Here is a 23,614-nt window from a genome sequence, read left to right as displayed (position 1 = left end):
GGGGCCATGGATAAAGTATTCTAGAATATTAATAACATATATGGTCATGAGTGAAAAAAACGTTAAGAAACACTGGGCCAGATTAAGATCGAACTGTAGTTCATGTGTTGTTTTGTAGATAGCAGCACGAGTTCAACTATTTCGCACTACTCTCGGCTACTTTTGAAGGTGTTTTTGCTGGAAATTTTTTTAATGATCTGGCAACTCTGTTTCGCACGTGTGGAAACGCAAAAAGTCTAAGTCGTCCGTATTCCGGTTTCTCGTCTGTTGGGTTCGCGACGTAATTCCATTAATAGGCTACGTTGTATTAGATGTTCTTTTTATTAGTTTGAGTCGTCGCATCACAGAGAAAAGCGGAAGGATGGAGAAGTCGAGCAGTAAACGGAAATCGAACTCGGCGTCCGCCGAGAAGGATCTGGATTGCTCGAGCGCTGCCAGGGGAGTTTGGCTTGTCAAGGTTCGATTTTCCATTCTTTTCATTCGAATTTGTATTGTAACCCATTAAACGCCGTTGACGCCACAGTGGTGATCGGCTGAAGTTGGTTTTCCATCTTCATGTGTGTGAGCCGGTCTCCCATTTGAGAAAGTCTCTCCGCAGAGAGCAGGTAGGCGATACTGACAACGTGAAAATTCACGCATTTCCATCTTTACTTCAGAAAATGGAAGATAGATGGCAGCACGAACACAAAACAAGTGCAACTCGACAACATAAATACGTTAGGGCCACACATACACTCAGAACACACATTCCGGCATGTGTGATTCGTTAGAAATTACGTAGAAGAATGTATACGAGGTACATGTACGATTAAGTAGTAGTAGTAGTGGTGGTTAATTAATGTGGTTTGATAAAGAGTTGCCAAAACTAGCAAACACTATTGTATCAGCTATCAAATTTGTCGATTTTGAGAATGTTGAAAAAAAGTTGGCACGTTGGCGCTGACCACGCTTATGGAAAATTAACCGATTCCATTAGATGGTTTGCACAAAATTTGGTGAATATATTTTGTTGCCAACTGATTACCTTGGGGCTTTGAATCTTGGAAATTTTTGATTGGTGACAATAATGTTTTTCCAGTCAAATGTGCTACCGTTGTCTGTTTTAGTGCTATTTTCATTTCTTATTTGCCACCAGCCTCCTTGTTGTAACGATTGTCTTGTTAGTGTGTTTGTCGTCATCGAAAATTTAGTGAGCGTAAGTCAAAGCCCTGTTCTTCCACACGCATTTTTTACTTGTGAGTTTTTCAAATGTTTTCATGGATGAACATTCTTCAGTTAGATGAGAAAACACCTTGATCTCTGACAGAAACTTGTAAAAGAAACAATAGTTTCTTGCCCAAAATGTGCCGCTTACCATGGTTCCAAACAGTGATTGCACCAAGAAATTTGATAGTTGGGTTCAGTTTGCTGGATTAGGAACACAAAATCCAAATGTAATGGATCGATAAATCTTGTGACCAACACTTTCTTTGGTGGCTGTAGAACTTCTCCTCACATGGTCTAGCTTGCCGAAAAATTATTGCTGATTTTTATAAATCTATAATCTTGATTTTCACTACATTTGGCGAGTAAAAATTATTCTGGGTTGCCAAGGTTCAATTGAATCTCGCCAAATTTGGTACAACCCTGCTTACAGAATCTTAGCCAACAGGGGCACTGCCACAGGGCCCTGAGCCGAATGGAGGCCAACCCACAAAATTTTACAGAACAGCTTTGGTATAAGGGGCAACTTGGTGATTTTTGGCAACTTTTTTTCGTTACCAAACATGTCAGACGACCTGACCAAAAGTCGCTAAGGCCATTAGACACTATATAGATGCCAAGAAAAATCACCGGCATAGAAAACAATAATAAAAACCCATTGGAATATGAAAAATTCATGAAACAGAAGAGAAATATAATAGTATAACCATAAATAAGATCTGGATTATAAAGATTATTTCTGGGTTAATAAATATGATAGGAGGCTGTGGGATGCTATTGATGCCCAAGCAAACATAACAATGCTAAAACCAACAAGCATAAATCTATATATATAAAATTAATTTTCTGTCTGTGTGTGTGTGTGTGTGTTCTCTATACAAATCTACAATTTTAGATCGATCGTCACCAAATTTTGCATATATACCAAATGGGACCCGACTTGAACGATAGGCTACTTTAAAATTTTGTCAGACCAGGGCAAATGCCCCAAATGGGCAAAAAACTGTCGGGCAACAATGGTTTTTGGGCCTCAACAATCACTTTCCGAACGTTTACTTTGGTTACCGTGGTTCCCTAGCAATGCGTTTCAGACGTGTATATGCCTTTACAATGGTTTGCCACATTTTCAATACTCAAAGTAATGAGGTTTTTTGAATGACGTCATAATCATCATCAGCATCACTTTGAGGTTCAGGAAAAGGATGGTCCCCATAGAAATCAGTGTTAAAATTGCCGATTTTACTGTAGAAATGCAGAAATTTGATGGGGTTTTCCGCCACATCAATAATTTTAGAAATTTTATTGAATTCTCGATTTTCGAAATATTGAGTTCGCTTAGAGATATACGAAGCCGAGAAAATTAGATATGAAGTAATTGGCCGGACCCTACTTTTGAGTTAAATATACATGCAATAACATTGATTTTCAACCGTTTATTTATATCTTCTCAAGCATGAAAATTAATGTCTCCGTATTGTCTTTTAATATTCAACTGCATAAATTCACATAGAGTTTAGGTTATTTTAAAATGAATTATGGGCCCATAAAGTACATCGAAGAAATTCCACAGCTTTAATTAAGCATTTTTGGGAGCTGAAATAGGCTGATGGATAACTTGAACCTAAAGGGGGGGGGGGGAGTCCAAATACTTAGTGCCCTTAAAAAAGGAAAGAAAATATTATTATTTCTACATTTCTTTAAATCTAGATTTGTTTATTTTATGAGTCACGCAGAGGAAGTCGCCGTATTGGTTAACGTGGACACAATTTGTATGTCAGGCCCGTCTTTTAGGGGGGGCGTTGCCCCCCCCCCCCCCCCTGGCTACTGAAAATACACTAAAAATGATGTAAATATATATATATACATTGAGTACATGTGCTTTGCCCCCCCCCCCCCCCGGAAAAAGTTGAAATGACGGTCCCGTTTCGTATGTCCCTCGAAGAAAGAGGGAGATATCACGTGATCCAAAAAGCCTCATTGAAGAAAACCCTGGCAGCGCCGGGTATTATAGCTAGTATAATAATAAAAATATCACTATCTAAGACTAAACATCAAAACAACATAAGGTATCCACTCTTAAATAAACAACAGCCCTGTATGTTGTATAAATAAATATATTCTAAGTATAAAAAATTAAAACCTGGACTCTTTCTGGGTATCCGGATTCTTTTAAATAAAGTAAATGATAAAAAATATATATATATTATACCTTACCAGCGGACAAAAATGTAATCCTAATGTTTGGAACGAAAAAGACAAAATGGCTGGTCAGAAGTTTGAAAAGACACACTAAAACAACAACTAGTGGCACCACGGCATTGGAGGAACATTCTGGAACAACGGCAACCCAGCAGAACAACTACAAACCAGAGCGTTGGCAAGTTATCATCAGAAAAAAAGCCGCCAATTTGGCATGTCCCTTATACCAAAGCTGTTCGGCTTGACTTATCTATAAATGAGCCAATATGGACAATTTAAGTGATCTGGAAATGCATCCAGAGCCACTGAATGGATCTATAAAACGGATGTGAGCCGCTTAAAATGAACTGTAAATATTTTGCGAACTACTTAGGTTGTTTGTAAGTGTGTTGCCAGTCCCGCAAGTATATTTGCGGTCTATATAGTGGTCTTTCAGACCACTTGAATCATATGAAAATGTGCCGCCAGCCACTCAAGTAATTTGCGAATGTACCATGAACCATTTGAGAGAACTGGAGGTGTACTGCAGGTTGCTCAAGTGATTTGGAATTGTGCTTGATGTTGTTTAAATTATCTAGATATGTTTCGTTGGCAGCTTAATCACCTTCACAAACAGAACAAATAGACAAATCTGTATAACCACAGTTACATAGATGTTTCACTAGGTTAGCACGACCAGTGACGATTTGTATAACCTGTTGAATCTGTTTCCTATTCAGTGAAATAAGTTTTTTTTTTGGGAATATTCAGTTGGATTCCAAAGGACGGTTTGGCTCAGGGTTTGTAAAAAAACACCCAAATAACCAGGTTTTTTATGGTTTAAATAGCATTTACATTAAAAACCAATAAAATTTCTGAAAAATCATTCAAACTTCTAATAATTAATTAAAATAAAATGTTTATTAATGTAGCGCTCATATTAATTAACCTATAAGCATCTATGTATACAAAATTGATTTTCTGTCAGTATGTGTATGTTTTCTGTACAATTTTAGATCTATCATCACCAAGTTTTGCATATATACCAAACAGGACCCAAATTAAATGTTGGTCTACTTCAAAAGTTTGTCAGAAATTAGCAAAAAACTGTCAGGCAACAATGGTTCCTGGGCCTCAACAATCATTTATGGAATGTTTTCTTTTGTTACCATGGTTCCCCTTAGCAATGCGTTTCAGACATATATATGCTTCTACAATGGTTTGTCGCTTCTTTAATGCCTCCAGTATTATGTATAATAGTTCATTCCTTTATAATGGTTTGTCACTCTTAATCCTTTCAGTAATCGAAGAAAACCCAGGCAGCGCCAAGTATTATAGCTAGTTTCTTATATTTTAACAAAAACCAACTTTGCAATTTCATTATTTTATAGCTTAACTCAATGAATTATTTTGTACCTGAAAATTGTTGTTTTTAAATACTGGCTACAATACCCGGTGCTGCCAGGGTTTTCTTCAATTACTGGGAGGATTGAAAAAGTGACGAACCATTATAAAGGCATAAAATATTATACATAATTCTGGCGACTCGTGGTAGAATATTTTCGGGGGCGCAGATTTCCAAAAATATACCACCGTCTATCTGTGCTGATATGTAGTCAAGTAGATGCAGGGCTGTAACCAGGATTTTTGCCGCACCCACCATTTTAAAATTTGATAATTTTATATAATGGTATTCTTTGTTTCCCCCTAAATTTTTTTGCCTGGGGCAATTGCCCTCTCTGCCTGCCCCCCCCCCCCACTTCTGGCCCTGAGTGCATGTACTATTTACAGTTAGTAAAGTATTGCACTGCATTGAAAACTTTTATTTTTGTTTACCAAATTATTTTTGCACATTATCTGTATACCTATGCAATATAAAAATAATAATGCTCTATCAAAGCAACATTTATGTGAAAAGTTTGCTCAGTTAACTTAAGCGATATCTCAACAATGTTGAAAATCATCATTTAAGTTTAGCAGTTGCCATCGACAATGGTTTGTGGAAATTGCAAACTCTTCTTCCAATATCAGAGGTCTGCACCTAGCCATTTTGCAGACTTCTGATATTTTGAGCTCATTTTCCGGACCCTTCACAAAATTCTGGACCTTAAAGACTTAAAGGCCAGTCGTAGTCCAGGCTCTGTCCCTTATGGGATGACCTTAAAGACTGGTTTCACGAAGTAAAAATTAATGAAATCATAAATTAGGAATTTCATTTCTTTTGTGTAGATTAACTACATTACTTTGCTTCCCACAAAATTACTTGTTTTTCACAAAATTAATGATCCTTTTCACAAAAAATATTTTATATGAAAAAATAGAAATTGACTTTTCTTTCGTGAAATCAGACATTAATATTTTTTCAGCAATAATATTGTTGTTAAAAAAAGCAGCACCAGTTGTCAGGTGGGAAAATGGGGTGGGGATGCTGACAGAGCTTCAGTCCTGGGCCAAAGTTGATCGTAATTTTTTTGTTTTTACATTCTAAATTCACTTCAAAGGACCCGCAAAAACCATGGCCTGTGGGCCCGGCTTCAGGATGTGGGGACCTTTGTTGAGGGAATAATCAGCGATCACTCAGGAGCATTATGTATCACACTTTGGATACTTAAATTTGTTAATATAATAATTTTATAAAAAGTAAATAAATAACTGTTAAATAAAGCTTTACATACCTCATCAACTGCTTGAGAATCATAATCAGATTCCTCCATATCTTCCAGAAATGTGATAATGTTTCTTGTGACAAGGTTGAAACATATGAACAGCTATACCGACATCCCAAACATCTGTTTCTTAAAATTTTGCAAATTCGTTACTTTATTTAACAAAATAAAACTAGGCGATAGCCAACGCGATCATCCTCCATCTTATTTTCAAAAATACTCGCAGCAGCAGAGGAAAAAAGAATAAACATGTGATCTTTATATTGACGAATCAAGATCATCATCATCACTTGTTAAACGCCGTGGCCTTGTCACAATTGCTCACTGGTCAGTCGAGAATACCGATTTTTTTCTAACATGCGCGATAGCATTCACCCGCATGTTATTTGATCGGCCCTTTAACAGTCGCTCAGTGAATATGGGCATAAGTCTTTTTTTTCTTTCGCCAAAGAAAATTTCATTGTTTCAGGAGTATCCATGCACATTTTCAAGTCATTCTGACCAGTGGTAGTGGTTCTTATTGTATATAGTGCTTTGGAATCAGAACTTTGATTATTATCACTTTGCAAGTAGCTGATTATTTTATAATGATTATATTATAATGAACCTTGATTAACTGGGGACAAAAAATATACTATTGAATATTAAGCTTGGTGGTGATATGCAGCATGAGATGTGCTGCTTCTTATGGAATGAAAATTGTCTGTGAGACAATGAACCACCCTATACTGGTCTTTGTTCTTCAGGGGCAGCTGGTGTCTTTATTAGATTATAAGACCTGCCTCTAGCAAGTGATAATGATGAAATCACTATTGTTGCTTCTTTGTGAAGGGGGGGGGGGGAAATTCTGTCAGATAATGTGTGATACAACACATGATCCTAATTCATGAGTTTGCTAAAGATAGAGCATCATAATGTAGCCAAAGGTTACAAAATGTAGTAAGAATGAGAAATTTTGGTACTGTGCATATAACTTTAAACAACTAAGATACTCTATATCAGTGTTTCCTAAAGTGGTCAATATCACCCCTTTTGGGGCATTGGAAATTTCTGTGGGGCGATAGAAGTGTGAGTTTAGTATAGGACCCTATGGATTTTGCTTGGGTTGGGGGCGATGGGACGAAAAGTTTGGGAAACTAATGCTATATCAGTTTCCCAAAGTGGACAATATCACCCCACCCCCCTTAAGGAGGCGATGTAATGACTGGAGCAGTAGCTGAAATGAACTTTGTATAGAATCCTATGGGGTTTTTTAATTTTTATTTGGGGGGTTGGTGATGAGCAAGAGGAAGGGGGCGATGGAACAAAAAGTTTTGGAAACTATGCTCTATATATCAATGTTTCCCAAAGTGGGCAATATCAGCCCTGGTGGGCAATGAAATGGTCCAGGGGGTGATAAAAGCTGCTGGTTTATACAAATACAAATACAACGCCACAACTGGCAAAATGCCCAACAAGGTGGCTGAGAAAAAGATGCCCATAAAAATATGGATGTCATATATTTCAATAATACAGCAACCCAATTAAAAATGCAATTAATAAAAATTATAAACAATATATGCACGTGATAAAATGTTATACAATGCCCATAAAGAATACTTATGGTTGTCTTATTCTAAGTATGGATAGAGCTTCTCGATTTACCCCAACATGTTTATCGTATTTCTTTTTAAACGTGTCAATTGTGTTACAATTTACTACCTCCGGAGGTAAGCTATTCCATTTATTAACAACCCTATTAGAGAAAAATTCCCTGCAACACCATAACGTTGCATTGTCCCTCACCAATCGATAGGATCATTTAGTTTACGATCATATGAGAATTCATGAAAGAGAAAATTTTCTAAAGAAAGGGGAGGGGAGCAATGGAACAAAGTTTGGAAAACTCTGCTCTATATCAGTGATTCCCAATGTGGGCATTAATTCCCCCTTTGTGGGCGATGGAATGTTCCATGGGGGCGGTAGAAGCTACGGATAGAACATAGGATCCTGTGGGTCAGATTGCGTTAGGGGCAATGGGAAAATTTTCTGAAGAAGGGGGGCAGAAAAGGTTAGGGAAATATGCTCTATATCAGTGCTTCCCAACGTGGGCATCAACACCCCCTTGGGGGCGATGGAATGTTCCAGGCAGGGCAGTAGAAGCTACAGGCATAGCATAGGATCCTATGGGTTAGATTGTGTTGGGGGGGGGGGGCGATGGGAGAAAAACATTTCTAAAAGAGGGGGCAGTGGGACAAAAAAGGTTGGGGAACTATGCTCTATATGAACAAAATATATACATATTCAAGCTACGTTTATGAGATTTTTTAAAGAAAGAAAAAAGCCACTTGTACCATGTAAAGCTATGCTATCAGAATGTACCCCAAGAACATGAAATATGGTTAGAATGTAAAATTTTGGCTAGTAATAAACCAACATGATATTTTTCAGGGGGGGGGGAATTTGATTTTGGCTGCTTTTATATGAGAATTTGTGAAAAAATCAGACTTTTTTTTTTAAATACCACTTGGTTGAAAGCATGGTTTGAACCAAACAACTTTGGCTTGTCTGCAGTCCCACCATTACCAATAATGACTGTGAAAAGAGTTTTATCCTTTATTTCTTCATTGATTGGAGATGTTTTTGAACAAAGTCAGCATATTTTAAAAATTCATGGAATGAGTAGCAGTTATTTTTGTGACAGCTCATTTTTATGATCATGATCTCCCACATTTTTCTCAAAATATGGTCACTCTAGTTATATATTATTATCATAAGAATTATATATTAAATTTTCTCATTCATATTTGTTATAGGTGCCAAAGTACATGTCTTCCAGGTGGAGGAAAGCGCCACCAATGAGTGAAGCTGGACGTGTCAGAATTGCAAAGTATGCCTTGGATTAGTAGCTATTTATTAAAGCAATACCTTACAATGCTTTGAATATCCTCAAAAATGTTTTCCATTATAATGAATTCTTCATGTTTTTCTATGCCTAGTGTATATTTATTTGCTCCTATCAGGAAAAAACATACAGTGAAACTTTGCTGAAATGGTACTCAGTACAACAATAAATCCCTGTGCAACGACATTTTTTCAAAACTTGCTTAGAAATGTCTATACTCTAGTTTTAAACTGCTGCCTCTCGATATAATGATAATGCGCTCTACAACTATTTTTTCTTGGTCCACAGAGTAAAAAAAAAAAAATAGTTCTAGAGAGATTATCATTATACAGTAGACTCTCTGTAACTCGACACCCCAAAAGTATCGACAAACATGTTGACTTAAGCGGATGTCGAGTTAGCAGGGTTTCACTCTAAATTTTTGTCTGATTGTTTTTGTGTACGTAATTATATACATTATAACAATTGTATTAAATGAAATTCTAATTCTCATTAATTTTAATTCAGGGTTGTTTCAAAATAGAATCAAAACGTATAAAAAAAATTTACCTCATGAAAAATAATCAAGTACATTTGCTTGTTTTTCTTTCCAAATAGAAAACAAAAATTCTTCTACACTATTCAGTTTACACCACGATTATACTGCTTTCTCCTAACTGAAAAGGAAGCGACATATCACATCTACAGTTTTTAGTGCATCATGGAGAAATGGTGCCGATACTTCTTCATCTGAACTTTCTATTTCTTTGAAGCATGAACCACTTGCTTTGGGTGATTGATTCTAGAATATCGTCGTCTGTTAAAAGTCCTGAAGTTACAAGATCAGATTCAATTCTCACAAATTCATCGTCGATACAATCATCCATAGTGCTATTTATGCTTCCTTCACACTTAATCTGGGAAGAATCTTCGGAGAAATAATCGTTTTCCAAAGACTTAGAACAAAAACCAACATGACAGAAGCAGTTCCGAATCATGGCACTTGTGCCTGAGTTCCATGCAGAATCAATCATTTCAACTGCATCTAAAACAGAAATTTTTGCGTCCATTCTAACATCCACAAATTTTTTGTCTGTAATTTTCTGTAAAAAGTTTTCATACTTAGGATAATTCCTAATTTTCTTGATTGAGACTTTTTTCGAAATCTTTTGTTTTCTCTTGAATTATTGATCCTGATAATAGGATTAAGTGAGATTGAAGGATTTGAACCACAAAAGTGTTGCTTCCTCTACATCGCAGAATTCTGATTTCTTATGCGTTTTCTGCTGGGTTCATAAGATTCAAATGCTGAAGAAAAATTTCCCTCATTTTTAGCGAATGTTGACATGATGTTCCGTGCAACTCCATATTCTTCGGCGAGTTCACTCTGAGTTTTCATAATTCTAGATTTTCGAAAATTTCAACTTTTGATTTTAAAGTATGAAGTTTGCGTGGAGCCATTGCATTCATGGCCGTCAATACTCACAATGACAATCAAATGACATATTCAGCATATAACCAGGCTTTAACTTTTTTTTCTTTACTTCTTTTCCAAGAAATCGTAAAACTGAGTTCCGCCAAAACATTCTCCGCAACAGACAATATCAAAACTCACAATAGATAAGATTTTTATCCCTATTGGATGTTGAAATTGTCAACATACAATAGGGATCACACCACACGTTAGGGATCGTCCACATTTCTTTTGGTCATGAAAAGAATGAAAGACCTTTCCTTTGATACCGGAAATGCCACTAAAATGATAGGCCGGCCAAGAGGCTTCAAACATTCGTTCTTCACATGCATGCCCCCCCCCCCCAACCCATAGCGCAAAAAAAGGACCATCATATAGAACAAAGAAACAAAGGATTATCAAATTATCAAAGTACACACGGCAATTGTAAAAACCAGTCGTATTAAAGGGACAAAAATCATAGTCAACTTAAGCAGCATTAAGCCAAACATGTGTCGAGTTAGAGAGTTTCTCCTTCATTGAAATTGGTATTGGGCCAACCTAGAAAATAATAGATGTCAAGTTATCCGGATAGTCGAGTTAACGAGAGTCTACTGTATATACAATAATATTTTGTCTTGGTCCCCAGATTATTGTTATATTGAGGTCTCACTGTATTTTTTTATAAAACCTGAAAAATTTTCACAAAATTTTGAGAAACTGACTGGATTTCGTGCAGAGATTGAACTTTAAAGTGTTGATAGTCTCTGTCCCAGGAAACAAAAACATCCAGTCCTTTTGTAATATGGGCAAGCACATTGATCAATATATCACAAAAACACATGTTTCCTCTCCAACTTGCACAAGCAAAAACATCTCTCTATCATAAAATTGTTATGGCATGAAACCCCCTGTAAAATTTCAAAAAGACACGTCTTCAATCAAATCACACAAGAACTGAGATGGCATTGTGTACAGAAATGACATGAAAAATTAGATCATGAAACAAAAGAAAAGAACATAAATTAATCTTGTTAAGTATAAAATTTTCTTGTCATGATATGCAGGATCATGACACTCATTTAACAAGAGTTAAACAAAAGAGATCATGGCCGAGGTGAACTAAAGCAAGTTATTTGAATATTTATTATGCTGACACATGGTTGCGTATTTCCAGGTTTCGTACAGTCCTTAAAAATCCTTGAAAAAAAACAAAAAAGAGTTCATTTTCAAGTCTTTAAAAGTCCTTGAAAAAAATAATAATGGTTTTCAAGTGCTTATAAGTGCTTGAAAAAAATTATTTTGTGTGAATTTCTTCCATAAATTTTTGTCCCCCTTCAACTCGATCCCCCTCTAAACCATATTCCACTAGGGCAGCGGTCCTCAACCGGGGCTCCGCTGCGACTCAAGGAAAATAAAATGAATCAGTAAATTTGATAGATAAGTAAATCAGAGAGAGTAAATCCTCGAGTCAACCAGGGCTCCGCCATAGAAATTATATACTGAAAAGGGCTCAGCGAGTCAAAAAAGGTTAAGCACCATTGCACTAGGGCAGAAATGTGTAGAGCAACAAGGGTACAATGATTATGTGACAATGTTCAAAGCAGGACATATGGTCACGCTTACCTGAGGTATTTCTATGTTTAAAAAGATGTCTAAAATATGGCAGCGAAAAATTTCATCTCTTCAAAATATTTTAAACTATAGAATGTGAGTTGAATATATGTGGGCTGACCATATTTCCTTGATAAAAATAAGGGAAAATAGCCAATTGTCACCAAAAATGTTGACAAAGGTAAGCAAAGTTGCCAATTATTGCTAAAATTGCCAAAAAAAAGCAGAAAATGAAGCACCATTGCATCGAAGCAGGAGATTTAAATCGATTCTATATGGGGGGGGGGAAACAAACATGACAATATTTAAAGTCATAATTATCATAATATAATTCATAGGATTAGGAAAATAATTTTAATACTTAATTTCAGTAAAGAATAAAAACTTCAATAGGCTTTGTAGAAAATATATGGAAAATGATGAAACATTTTTTTCATAAAAAAATTGGGATGGCCAAAATTACATGAAAATATGGGAATGTCCCAGGAAATACAGGTCATACAGTCACCCTAGATATATGATTACATGCTTTCTAATTTTTTTTCATCGAAGGCAAAGTTCAATACTGTTTCAAACATAAAATGATTTCTGCTTAAATGTTATTTGTATACTGAACTACAGTGGCTTTTTTTTAAAACCAAGACCTTTAGAACTTGACATTGTCTACAAGTTGAAATGGGAATTATAATTGTTTTAAAAAATTATATAGCTTTAAATAATTGGCGTTTCAAAATTAAAAATGAGTAAATGTTGAATATAAATAAAAAAAATCCAAGTAATTTATTTTTTTATCAACCATGATATGAATGTCCTTGAATTTTAAAATTTTAGCTGGAAAAGTGCTTGAATAGTCCTTGAATTTTTTTACTTTCAAAGAGTATGAACCGTGATTTCCTGTTCCTGCAATTTTTTGTTTACATTGGTGGTTGTATTTTAGCCACAGGCTTGACTTCGACTTGAAGAAGCCTTGATAACACAGACAGTAGGTCTTCACAACCAGGGGTGTGCACAGGATCTACCTTGGGGAGGGGCACAAGGAATTTCTTCCAGAAAATTTTTGAATTAATAACCTCCAAAAAGCATTTGAATAGCATAAATTGATTAAATCAGCATATAGAAGGTGTCTTCTTTCAATATGTTAATTTTTTTAATGTGGAACTATTTTTCTTTAAATATATTTTTGATTGGCTTGGGGGGGGGGTGAACATTCTATTCTCCCACCCCTCCTTCTCCCATGGCCTCCACATCCTGGGCAGGGTCCTTAGGCTGGGATATTTTGCGGGCCCCTCAGAACAGACTTTCACAGACCCCTTTATAATGAATTTATAACGTGAAAAAACAAAAAATGATAATCATCCCAGGGCTGGAACCCTTTCAACCCCCCATGCCTCCCTCCTCACCCTCCTGGCCTCTGCTCAGGACCTAAGACCTTGTGTTTAAGATGTTCAGTTGGTCAATGATTTTTTTTTTTAATTCCAGGCCTTAGGTGAATTAAAAACCCAAAGCTCTCAATTAAGCTCCCTACTTTGTGGAAATCAAGTTCAGGTTGCTATTATGAGGTCATAATCAAATGTACTAAAAACAACATGACAGTCTAAACTGAAGAGCCAAAAAAACTGGTACAGGCATGCGTATGCAAATAAAGAGATATGGAACCAATCAGAGTACAGTGCTGTGGTCGGCAACGCCTATATAACACAACAAGTGTCTGGCATAGTTGTTAGATCGGTTACTGCTCCTACAATGGCAGGTTATCGAGATTTAAGTGAGTTTGAACGTCGTGTTATAGTCGGCGCACGAGAGATGGGACGTAGCATCTCCGAGATAGCGATGAAATTTTGATTTTCACGTACGACCATTTCACGAGTGTGCCGTGAATATCGGGAATCCTGCAGATTTCAATGCTGGGCCATTAACAAGTGTCAGCGTGCGAACCATTCAAGGAAACGTCATCGATATGGGCTTTCGAAGCCGAAGGCCCACTCGTGTACCCTTGATGACTTCACGACACAAAGCTTTACGCCTCGCCTGGGCCCGACAACACAGACATTGGAGTGTTGAAGACTGGAAACACGTTGCCTGGTCTGACGAGTTTTGGTTCCAATTGCCTTGTGCTGATGGACGTGTACGGGTATGGAGACAACCTCATGAATCCATGGACCCTACATGTCAACAAGGGACTGTTCGACCTGGTGGAGGCTCTGTGATGGTATGGGGCGTGTGCAGTTGGCGTGATATGGGACCCCTGATACGTCTAGATACGACTCTGACAGGTGACAGGTACGTAAGCATCCTGTCTGATCACCTGCACCCATTCATGTCCATTGTGCATTCCGACGGACTTGGACAATTTCAGCCGGACAATGCGACACCACACACGTCCAGAATTGCTACAAAGTGGCTCCAGGAACACCAACATTATGTATTCCAACGGAATGGACAATAGGGTGGTTGCCCCCTTTGTGTCTCTCTGTTCTAATTAATTCTGTCTCTGCTCAGCCTTGCGATCAGGAAATACACGCAGCTTGCATACAAGTTTGTAAATCTTGCATATCTTTTGGAAATTCAACCCTTACACTAATTTTTTTTCCCGTAGTATTTGTGCAAAATTATCCTTTAAAGGGTAAACTTTCCATTTCTGCATTAGATAGGTTCCATGTAATCCAATTTTTAATTTTTTTAATGCGTGTTCTGGCATTGAAATCGTGGGACCACTATTTTTTCCATTGAAGACAGGTTTCTGCTTAATGTAGGTTCCGTTAAAAACAGATTTTACTGTATTAGATTTTTTTTCAAGAGAATTGATTAATCTTTTCCAAGTATCAAATTTCGTTTAAAAAAAGTATAATAGCATTCTTTTTCATTAGACTTAATATTTTCAATCAACATTTACATTTCTATGATTTTATTTACATTTACATTATGATTTACATTTATCAATGATGTTTCGTTGAATGGTTCGCACGCTGACACTTGTTGATGGCCCAGCATTGAAATCTGCAGCAATTTGCGGAAGGGTTGCACGTCTGTCACGTTTAATGATTCTCGTCAGTCGTCCGTGGTCCCGTTCTTGCATGATCTTTTTCTGGCCGTAGTGATGTCGCAGATTAAATTTTTTACCGGATTCCCGATATTCACGGTACACTCGTGAAAGGGTCGTACGTGAAAATCCAAATTTCATCGCTACCTCGGAGATGCTATGTCCCATCTCTCGTGCGCCGACTATAACACCACATTCAAACTCACTTAAATCTTAATAACCTCCATTATAGCAGCAGTAACCGATCTAACAACTATGCCAGACACTTGTTGTGTTATATAGGCGTTGCTGACCGCAGCGCTGTACTCTGATTGGTCCCATATCTCTTTATTTGCATGCCTTTACCAGTTTTTTTGGCTCTTCAGTTTATATTTACTATTCAAAATTTAGTAAAAGTCTGTTTAGCATTTCATCTATGATGGCGATGGCAGCTTTTATTAGAAAACACTCCAGTTTCTTGGAAAAATACTGATAATTTCTATTTAAACTAGTTTGGGAGAAGAATAGGTGAGGGTGACAGGGAATTATTGTTCACAATTTAGTGATACTGTGTTTTAATATTTTGTTCAATGTAGAAGTGACAGCCAGCCTCAAGAAGCGCATCTTGGATTTAAACACATGAATGGAGTTGATAAAGTAGAGGGGGAAAGCAAAATTTAAGTGAAACAGTTGTAGAATCTCTTTGCAAAACATTATCTGTTGATCCCATTGTCTAATTTTTTAAAAAGGTGCACAATTTCTCAATTTTTTTATTTGAAATATTGAAAAATTTTCATTTTTGACAAAGGTAAATTTTCATTCTATTGCTATTCAGGAGAACATTTTATATTGAAGTTTAACTATTAGCACATCAAATATGAAATTTCAAATGTACGGTAATTTCAGATAGCAAACATTAAAAAATTTGAAATAATAAATATGTATCTCTCTGTTTAGTATTTTTTTGTTTTTCTCGTTGTCTTTCTCGTTGGTTTATATTACTTAAGGTGATATTCTCGAAATTTAAGTTTTGCTAGATGACAGAAATAAATCACTGCATATATTTTTTGTGCACTTTTTTTTATAAAATGGAAAACTGTCTAGAACGGAAAGTAATCTCAGTCTCTTGACATTCCATTTTATACTGGTATCTCTATTTTTTTAATAGCATCTATATCATTTCAAATTCCAAATTTCTTTTTCTCCATTCAAAAATTTCATTATTGAAAGAAAACATGATTTTTTTAAATGGAATAAAAAATATTAAAATTTAATCTGTTTTGATTCTTCTTTTTATTTATAAAGGGGTCCAACAGGCAGAACAGACATCAAATTTTCGCTTTCTGATGTGATCATGAATATGCAAACCTCTGAAGATGCAGTTGAAATCCCAAAGGAACATCAGTTCGTCATTTCAACAATTGCCAATCAGAATGTGGCCATTTTCTCACAGTCGCCAGGTGATATTTTACTTTATATACTATTTTTTAATTTCATGTTTGCATACTTAATACTGTAATTTCTTGCTACTTTGGGGGGAGAATGCCATCTGGTAATCTGCAGCGATGTATACTCTACGTGTGTACATTTCATTCACCAATAATAAAAATCTTAAGAAATGGAAAGTTCAAGTTGTTAGTCACATTTCTTTTTTTTTTTCTTTTTTTAATGGTGTCTGTTTTATCTGGATTTGAGTTTCCATATTTTTCTGTCTTTGTGGAAGTTATATGGCAAAACCCCAATCCACCATTGTGTTACACACATTTTTTATGCCTCTCATGTTACTAATCCAGAGTGGATTGGGGAAGTATAGCCTGGAAACAAAAATAATGTAGGAAAATAATGGTTTTGTCCCATAAAATATAAAATACAGAATTTATTGTCATATAATGACTTTTACTCATTCTAAAATGCCCCTTATGACATCTTCCTGGATCTGTGCCTGGCAGTGATTTTGACGATCTGTAAAACTTAACTTTGTTGTTTAACTGAAAAAATTATAGAATGTTGTAAAGGGTTTAAGTTAAATAGATAACTTGTTAAATTTAATTTATAACTTCAAAATCTCTAAACCAAGAAAACTTTTTTTTTTAAATCATAGCTTCTATTCTGTTGTGTTGCTTGAGTTGTTGCCTAAATTATTATTAATTTTTTCATTGAAAACTTGAATGATTCATAGAAACTTTTATTATATTTTGAAGTATATTTATTTATTTACTAGCTGTAATACCCAGCGCTACCCGGTTTTCTTCAATGAGGATTTTTGGATCACGTGATATCTCCATCTTTCTTTGAGGGACATGCAAACCATGTCTAAGTTAACCAATGTGGGGACTTCCTGTGCGATTCATGAAAGAAACAAATCTAGATTTAAAGAAACGTAGAGATTAATATATATTTTTTCTCTTTTTTTTAAGGGGTGCTAGTTATTCCGATTCCCCCCCCCCCCCCTTGAACTTCAAGTTATCCATCTGCCTGTTTCTGCTTTAAAAAATGCTTAGTTAAAGCTGTGAAATTTCTTCGATGTACTTTATGGGCCCATAATTAATTTAAAACATCCTAATCTATATGAGTATATGCAGTTGAATATTAAAAGACAATACAGAGAACTTAATTTTCATGCTTGAGAAGATATAAATAAACGGTTAAAATCAATGTTATTGCATGGATATCCAACTCAAAAGTAGGTCTGGCTAATTACTTCATATTCAATTTTCTCTTGGCTTCGTATATCTCTAAGCAAACTCAATATTTGAAAAATGAAGAATCCAATTCAATTTTTAAAATTATTGATGTGGCAGGAAACCCCCACTAAATTTCCGCATTTATACAGTAAAATCAGCAATTTTAACACTGATTTTTATGGGGATCATCCTTTGCCTGACCCTCAAAGTGATTCTGATGACTATTGAAAAAGTGGCATAAACTATTTTAAATATACTGGCAGCATTAGAGAAGGGTTTCCCTACAGTTAAAGGCCCTGCTCCGAAGAACTTTTAAAGTAGCCTATCATTCAAGTCAGGTCCCATTTGGTATATATGCAAAATTTGATGACGATCAATCTAAAATTGTAGATCTGTATAGAGAATGTACACACAAACACAAAATCAATTTTATATGTAGGCCCTATAGATATATCTTCATTAACCAAAGAGAATTTAATTTATTTCGTGGGTTTTTGGTTGAATTTGGTATATAATACAGTGTACACACACACACACAATAAACTAAATCTAGTTCGCAAAGAAATAAAAGTGTAAGCCAGTTACCAGTTTTTAAAATTCCAATATTGACTGGTTCTAGTAAAGGTTAATTTATATTTTCATTGGTTTTTATTTTATCTTTTCTTTCTCCAAATGCAAGAATCAGTTTTTCCATTTTCATCACTTATATTTCATTTTTGTTATGTATAGATAAACTGATGTTGGAAGGTCATGTCGTGCAGAGAGGTGAATGCCGTCCTGTGGCAAATGATGCTTACATGATGTTAAAAAGGTTAATTCAATTTACAATGAAAAAGCTTTTAGTTTCTACTTTGTTTGGTCTTAGCAAAATATCTCTGCACAATAATTTATTCATTTTAGTGTACAGGCGTCCCTTGCTGTACATTATCAATTGGTTTTGCAAAATAGTTGCATAAGACAAAATCGTGTAAAGTGAATTGAATTTAACATTTGAAAGAAAAGGATAGGGGGGGTTGGTTTTCTTAAAAATTGAAAAACTTTAACCCAAAACAGCAAAGGAACTTCTTTTAATGAATGAATTAATTATTCAAGCTTATGAATAAATCTTGTGAATTTAGGCAGTGTAAATGAATTAATACTTTTTCTGACTTCGCTACTTCTTTTCTTTCGTGAAGTGTCTGGTATGAAGGCTGTGGCGTGGTAGTCCAAGTTGATAAAGTACTCTCCCAAAGTATCAAAAGATGTTTAGAGGTGTCACAAGTTTGATACTCAGTTCACCCTTGTCAGAAACTTTCCTGCCACAAGGGCACAACTGAAACAGCGATGTGACCACAAGATTGCTATTGCATGGAGTCCCCCTTGGTGTGGGGTTCCACAACCTCTCTGTGAGTATAAATAATGTATCACTCAGATTTGGCAATAAAATTGTAGGTCCCGGTCTAATTAACCCTTGTGTGCAGAGAATGGTCATGGTGAGATGAAAATGATCAATGAAGGCTGATAATACTTTTTAATGAAACAGTCAAGCTTCAGCTTACAAGTGACATTTTTCATCTCTGTATAAAAACTTTAGTAGCAAAGCCAAAAAATTCTGTTTTTCTTTTTTTTTAATTTTTCATGGCATTGTCAATGTATTACCAAACGTTCATCAGTGAGATCTAGTGAGTTGTATTTGAGACTTTCTCTCATATTTGTTTCAGATACATCATCAAATCCAACACATTTTATCATCAGAATGTTGCAAGCCCATTCCCAGGATTAAAGTTAAACTCTAAGCTGATTTTTGCAGGTTGGAATTCCTAAAATAAACTTTTAAAAATCATGTTATGGCAAAATCGCATAAAGCGAGGGATACCTGTATGCCTTGCAGAGAGCTATTTTTTACTCATTTCATGTTATTCTCAAATTTGTCAATTTGCATTTTCTTTTTTTTTTTTCTTTCCTGATCAGCATTGTGTGAGATTTAAATAGTGATAACTTGTAGGAGAAATACAAATGAAATTCGAAATAGACATACTTGAAGTTGGGTGAAGTTCTAATGAATATCATAGCAGGCATTACTTTCCACTGAATGCACTAGCAATATTCATTGTTGTTTCTTACCAGTTTAAAACTTTGTTTGGGAGCTTTAAACTACTCTGTTGGGCTATAAATTAATAAATATGAGGTTGTCAAAGATATGCAAATTTTCATCTCTAACTTCTGAAGTAGCAACATTTTATAATATTACTAGTACAGAGGAGAATTTTTTTGTCATAATTATGTCTTGAGACAATTAAAAAGAGCTTATGAAGTATGCTATCACCTTGAAATAACTCCAATGTCAATGGCAACAAGTGATACATTATTTATATGTTACGGCCAAAGTTTGGTCAGTTTGTGAATTGGCTGAGAGTTTCTGCCAAAGTGTGATTTTCAGAATTTATTGGGCTTTGACTTACCAATTTGCAAAGTGGCTGGAGATCCCTGGCCAGAGTTGGATGCGCTGATGTAAGATGATCTGGTAGGTACCACATCCACACATCCATTTTTTCCATCGCCAACATGTGATACATGGCTTTAAGCAGACTGTCCTATAAGTGCCTTTATCTTATCACCTGTTCATCATAGAAGTATGATTCCAATTTAAAAAATGCTCAACAGGCATTTAAAAATTACCCTGTAACAGTTTTAAGAGTGAAAATACAGTGAAAAAATCTAAATTTTTATATGGTCTACCTGTGCTCTAACTTTCAATTAGAAAGTTGTTGCCCTGTCTCTCCTAATGCCAACCAAAAAAATTACATATTTTTAAGTGCAATATTCACAGAAATATTCAAATTTAAAAACTGAGAGGAAATTTAGGGAAGAACAGAATGTTATATGCGGGAAAAACTGTTTTACCTGCAAAATGCCAATTTACCCAAAATATGTCGTGGCCAAAATAGGTTTATGTTACAGGTGAGCAAAGCTTGTAGAAAGAAATTATTTTATTTGCTAATATAAAAACAAGCAAGAGATGCATTAGCATCGAACGAACAGAATGTACTAATACCAGGGTTGGCAAGGTTTTTACCGTACTGCAGACCTCGCAGTGCTCCTATTTTTCCTACTTTTCCTATTTTTTAGAAATGTCCTCCTATTTTCCTACTTTCTTCGCAGTTGTCCTATTTTATTCCAATTCTCTCCTATTATTCCTATTTTACCCCTCCCTTCCTTTTGTTTACAGCCAATATCTCACTACGAAAATTCCGAGAAATCGCAAAATGTCACTGCTTTCCATCCGTTTTGACTTGTTTTATTTTCTTCACAACTCGCTACTGAAAAAGAAAAAATAATTTTTTTTTCAGGACGATGACAAGCGTATCTTTTCGCCCCCGCGCCGTATAGTCAGAGTGCTAAAACTGAAGTCCAGTGGAGAAAGCGAACCTGTTTGGGAGATCGGTTGCCGTAAATAAGAAGGCAAAAAAAGGGAGGAGTAGGGACAGGCTCTGTCCAAACACAAGAGACTATAGGTTTCTCTCTCCGTATCTCGTAAGGAGCATTCGAAGCCAGGTTTTCCTAGTAGACGTTTTGTGCCACGTGAACCGAACTGGATCATTCCGCTTCAGCTGTAATGTGCTAAAAAAATAATGTAATGGATTATATATACATAATCACGCTACGCATTTGTGTTTCCCAAGCGTGGCGTATCAGATCAGTACATTATAGTATATGGCCCTGGAGTCAGCTGCTCTATTGGCTGCATGCTCCGGTTTCAAAGGAAAGGAGAGAGAACACAGCAAAAATGAAGAGAAGATCGGTGAAATCGCGGCACACGACGCATTTAACTTCCCCAGAAGCAGTCCGCCTATCACGCCTGACGTAAAGCGCTGTCCTGAGCCATATTACCCTCTGTAGTACTGCTTTTTGTATTGGTGAGTGGACGGCATGTCGCGCTAGGTGATTCACGTTGCGCGCGGCATAGAAAACCTGCTCCTAGGAAAACCCGGCTTTACGGGACAGATCCCGGGCCACGTCTGGTTTTACGGGGGGAGGGGGGGGAACCGATTAGCCGCTTTCTAAATCCGGTTTTTTTTTAACCGTCAGGAAATAACTTTCGGGTGTCTATGCTCGGTGTCATTCAAGTATTACGTCAGCATCGATGGTGGTGGGGGGAAGGGGTTTCTGATTTGCTGATTTTTGATGACGGGGGAGGGGTGTTAGGATGATTACTTCATCACCCACCCTTTATAAAAATGTGAAATACAGTATTCTTAATGGCATCTTACTCGTTGCGCCAAAAACAAGAAAAACTTTTCGCTAGTTTGTGGGCACCTGAACTAACATTCTCCCTATTGAGTTCCCTACAGAGCCACTTTAATGATCTCTAAATACTTATCGGATCTAGGTGCTCTGGACCTGTGCCGCGTTTATAGGAAACAGTGCAGAGGCCTATCTCTAGGAGGTGCTGGTCCGGGCCGCTTAAGTGCTCCGGAACTGTGCCACGCATCACTCATGTGATCCGTAATTATTCCATGGATCACTTAAGTAATCTTAGAATTTTCCGCGGGTAACTTAGAGTGATGTAGAGCCGCACTGGTGGCCGCGCCAGTGCTCTAAAACTGTGCCACATGTCACTCAAGGGATCTCTAAATGTGCCACGGATCGTTTAAATGGTCTGGAACTGTGTCGCGGGTCACTTATCTGTGAATGTGCCGCTTGGTTCATTTTTACAAAATTAGGTTTGAGAGGGACAGGCCACATTTGGTCCACACCGACCAAGTGTTTACCGCGGGTCAAGGATTATCTATGGGCTTAGAGGTAGGGTCGCAATGAATTTCTTAAAAAGAAATTTTGAATTCTTAGCCTTCAAATAGTACATGAAATTAACAGAAATTTTCACATTATAATAAGATATTTTCTTTCGAAATTTTAATTCTGAAAACAAAAAATTTGATTAAAAAATATTTTTTTGATCGTCTATATATATAGATTAGGGAGGAGGGGTAGAATGACCACGAGCCCCCAACCAAGATCCCTTCCCACGGGGGGTAGAGCGCTGACGAAATTTTGCTGAAAGGGGAGGGTAAGAGTTTTGCTGATTTCTAACAAGGGGGAAGAAGGGGTCAAAAATCGCTAAAAATTTGCTGACGTAATACTTGAACGGCCCCTTATATTAAGCATGTGCTAAACCCATGGCCTAAATATGGCATGCCTCAAGTGGCTCGCGGTGCATTCTTACTTCAATTAAGTGGCCCGCGGCACATTCCCAGATCACACAAATAAATCTGCGGTGCTGTTCGAAATCACTTAAGTCAGTGGCCCGCGACACGTTTTCAAATCAATGAAGTGGCCCCCCACACTCTTCATAAGGTTGAGTTAAGTTGTAATGTGCTGCGAGTCATTCAGGTGTTCAGGTGGTCTGAAAGTGTGCCGTGGGCCGCTTGAATCATCTTTAAATGTGCCACAAGTCACTTGGATGATCTGAAAGTGTGCAGTAGACCACTTGAGTGGAAATGTGTCAAGAACGGCACTAAAATAATCTGTGGGCCGCAAGCCACTCAAGCGTTTTCGAAGCATGCCGCGGGCCACTCAAATGATCTGTAAATGTGCCTCCAGCCACTTACAGTAATCTGCAACTGAACTACGAGCCACGTGAGTTAACTGAGGGTTTGCCTCGAGTCACTCAAGTGATCTGGAAATGTGCTTGGGGTCACTTAGGTGATCTGGATATATGCTGTTGGCAGCATAAATGATCTGGAAATGAGTCCTACTTAAATTATTTGATGATCGTTCTTGAACCACTTGTGTGGTTTTATTATTTGTCCTGGGCCACGTAAGATAACTCTGAGGGCCATTGGTTAGCATGTGTGTTTTAATGCATACTAGGGGTTTGTGTGTATGCTATTGATGACTGCTGTTGTCTTTGAAAAAAAAAAAGATGACATTCATGAACATATACGAGTGCTCTTG

General features: G+C 36.6%; 1 protein-coding gene across 1 annotated transcript in view; it reads left to right on the top strand.

The window, feature by feature from the left end:
* The first annotated feature begins 226 nt into the window (after window positions 1–226).
* Window positions 227–23,614, top strand: part of TfIIFbeta (transcription factor TFIIFbeta) — a 47,997-nt gene continuing 24,609 nt past the window's right edge. Inside the window, exons 1-4 of the mRNA XM_089237011.1 lie at window positions 227–457; window positions 8,843–8,916; window positions 16,302–16,456; window positions 18,410–18,491. Coding sequence (XP_089093137.1) covers window positions 362–457; window positions 8,843–8,916; window positions 16,302–16,456; window positions 18,410–18,491 — 407 coding nt within the window. The 5' untranslated portion in view covers window positions 227–361. The remainder of the gene's footprint in view (window positions 458–8,842; window positions 8,917–16,301; window positions 16,457–18,409; window positions 18,492–23,614) is intronic.

The sequence above is a fragment of the Pholcus phalangioides genome, unplaced genomic scaffold (genome assembly GCF_987345545.1).
Source record: "Pholcus phalangioides strain wild (caught in Gottingen) unplaced genomic scaffold, Ppha-v1.0 ptg000009l_1, whole genome shotgun sequence".
Taxonomy (NCBI): Eukaryota; Metazoa; Arthropoda; class Arachnida; order Araneae; family Pholcidae; genus Pholcus; species Pholcus phalangioides.
The sequence above is the reverse complement of the archived record's forward strand: the minus strand, read 5'-3'. Positions and strand labels throughout refer to the sequence as shown.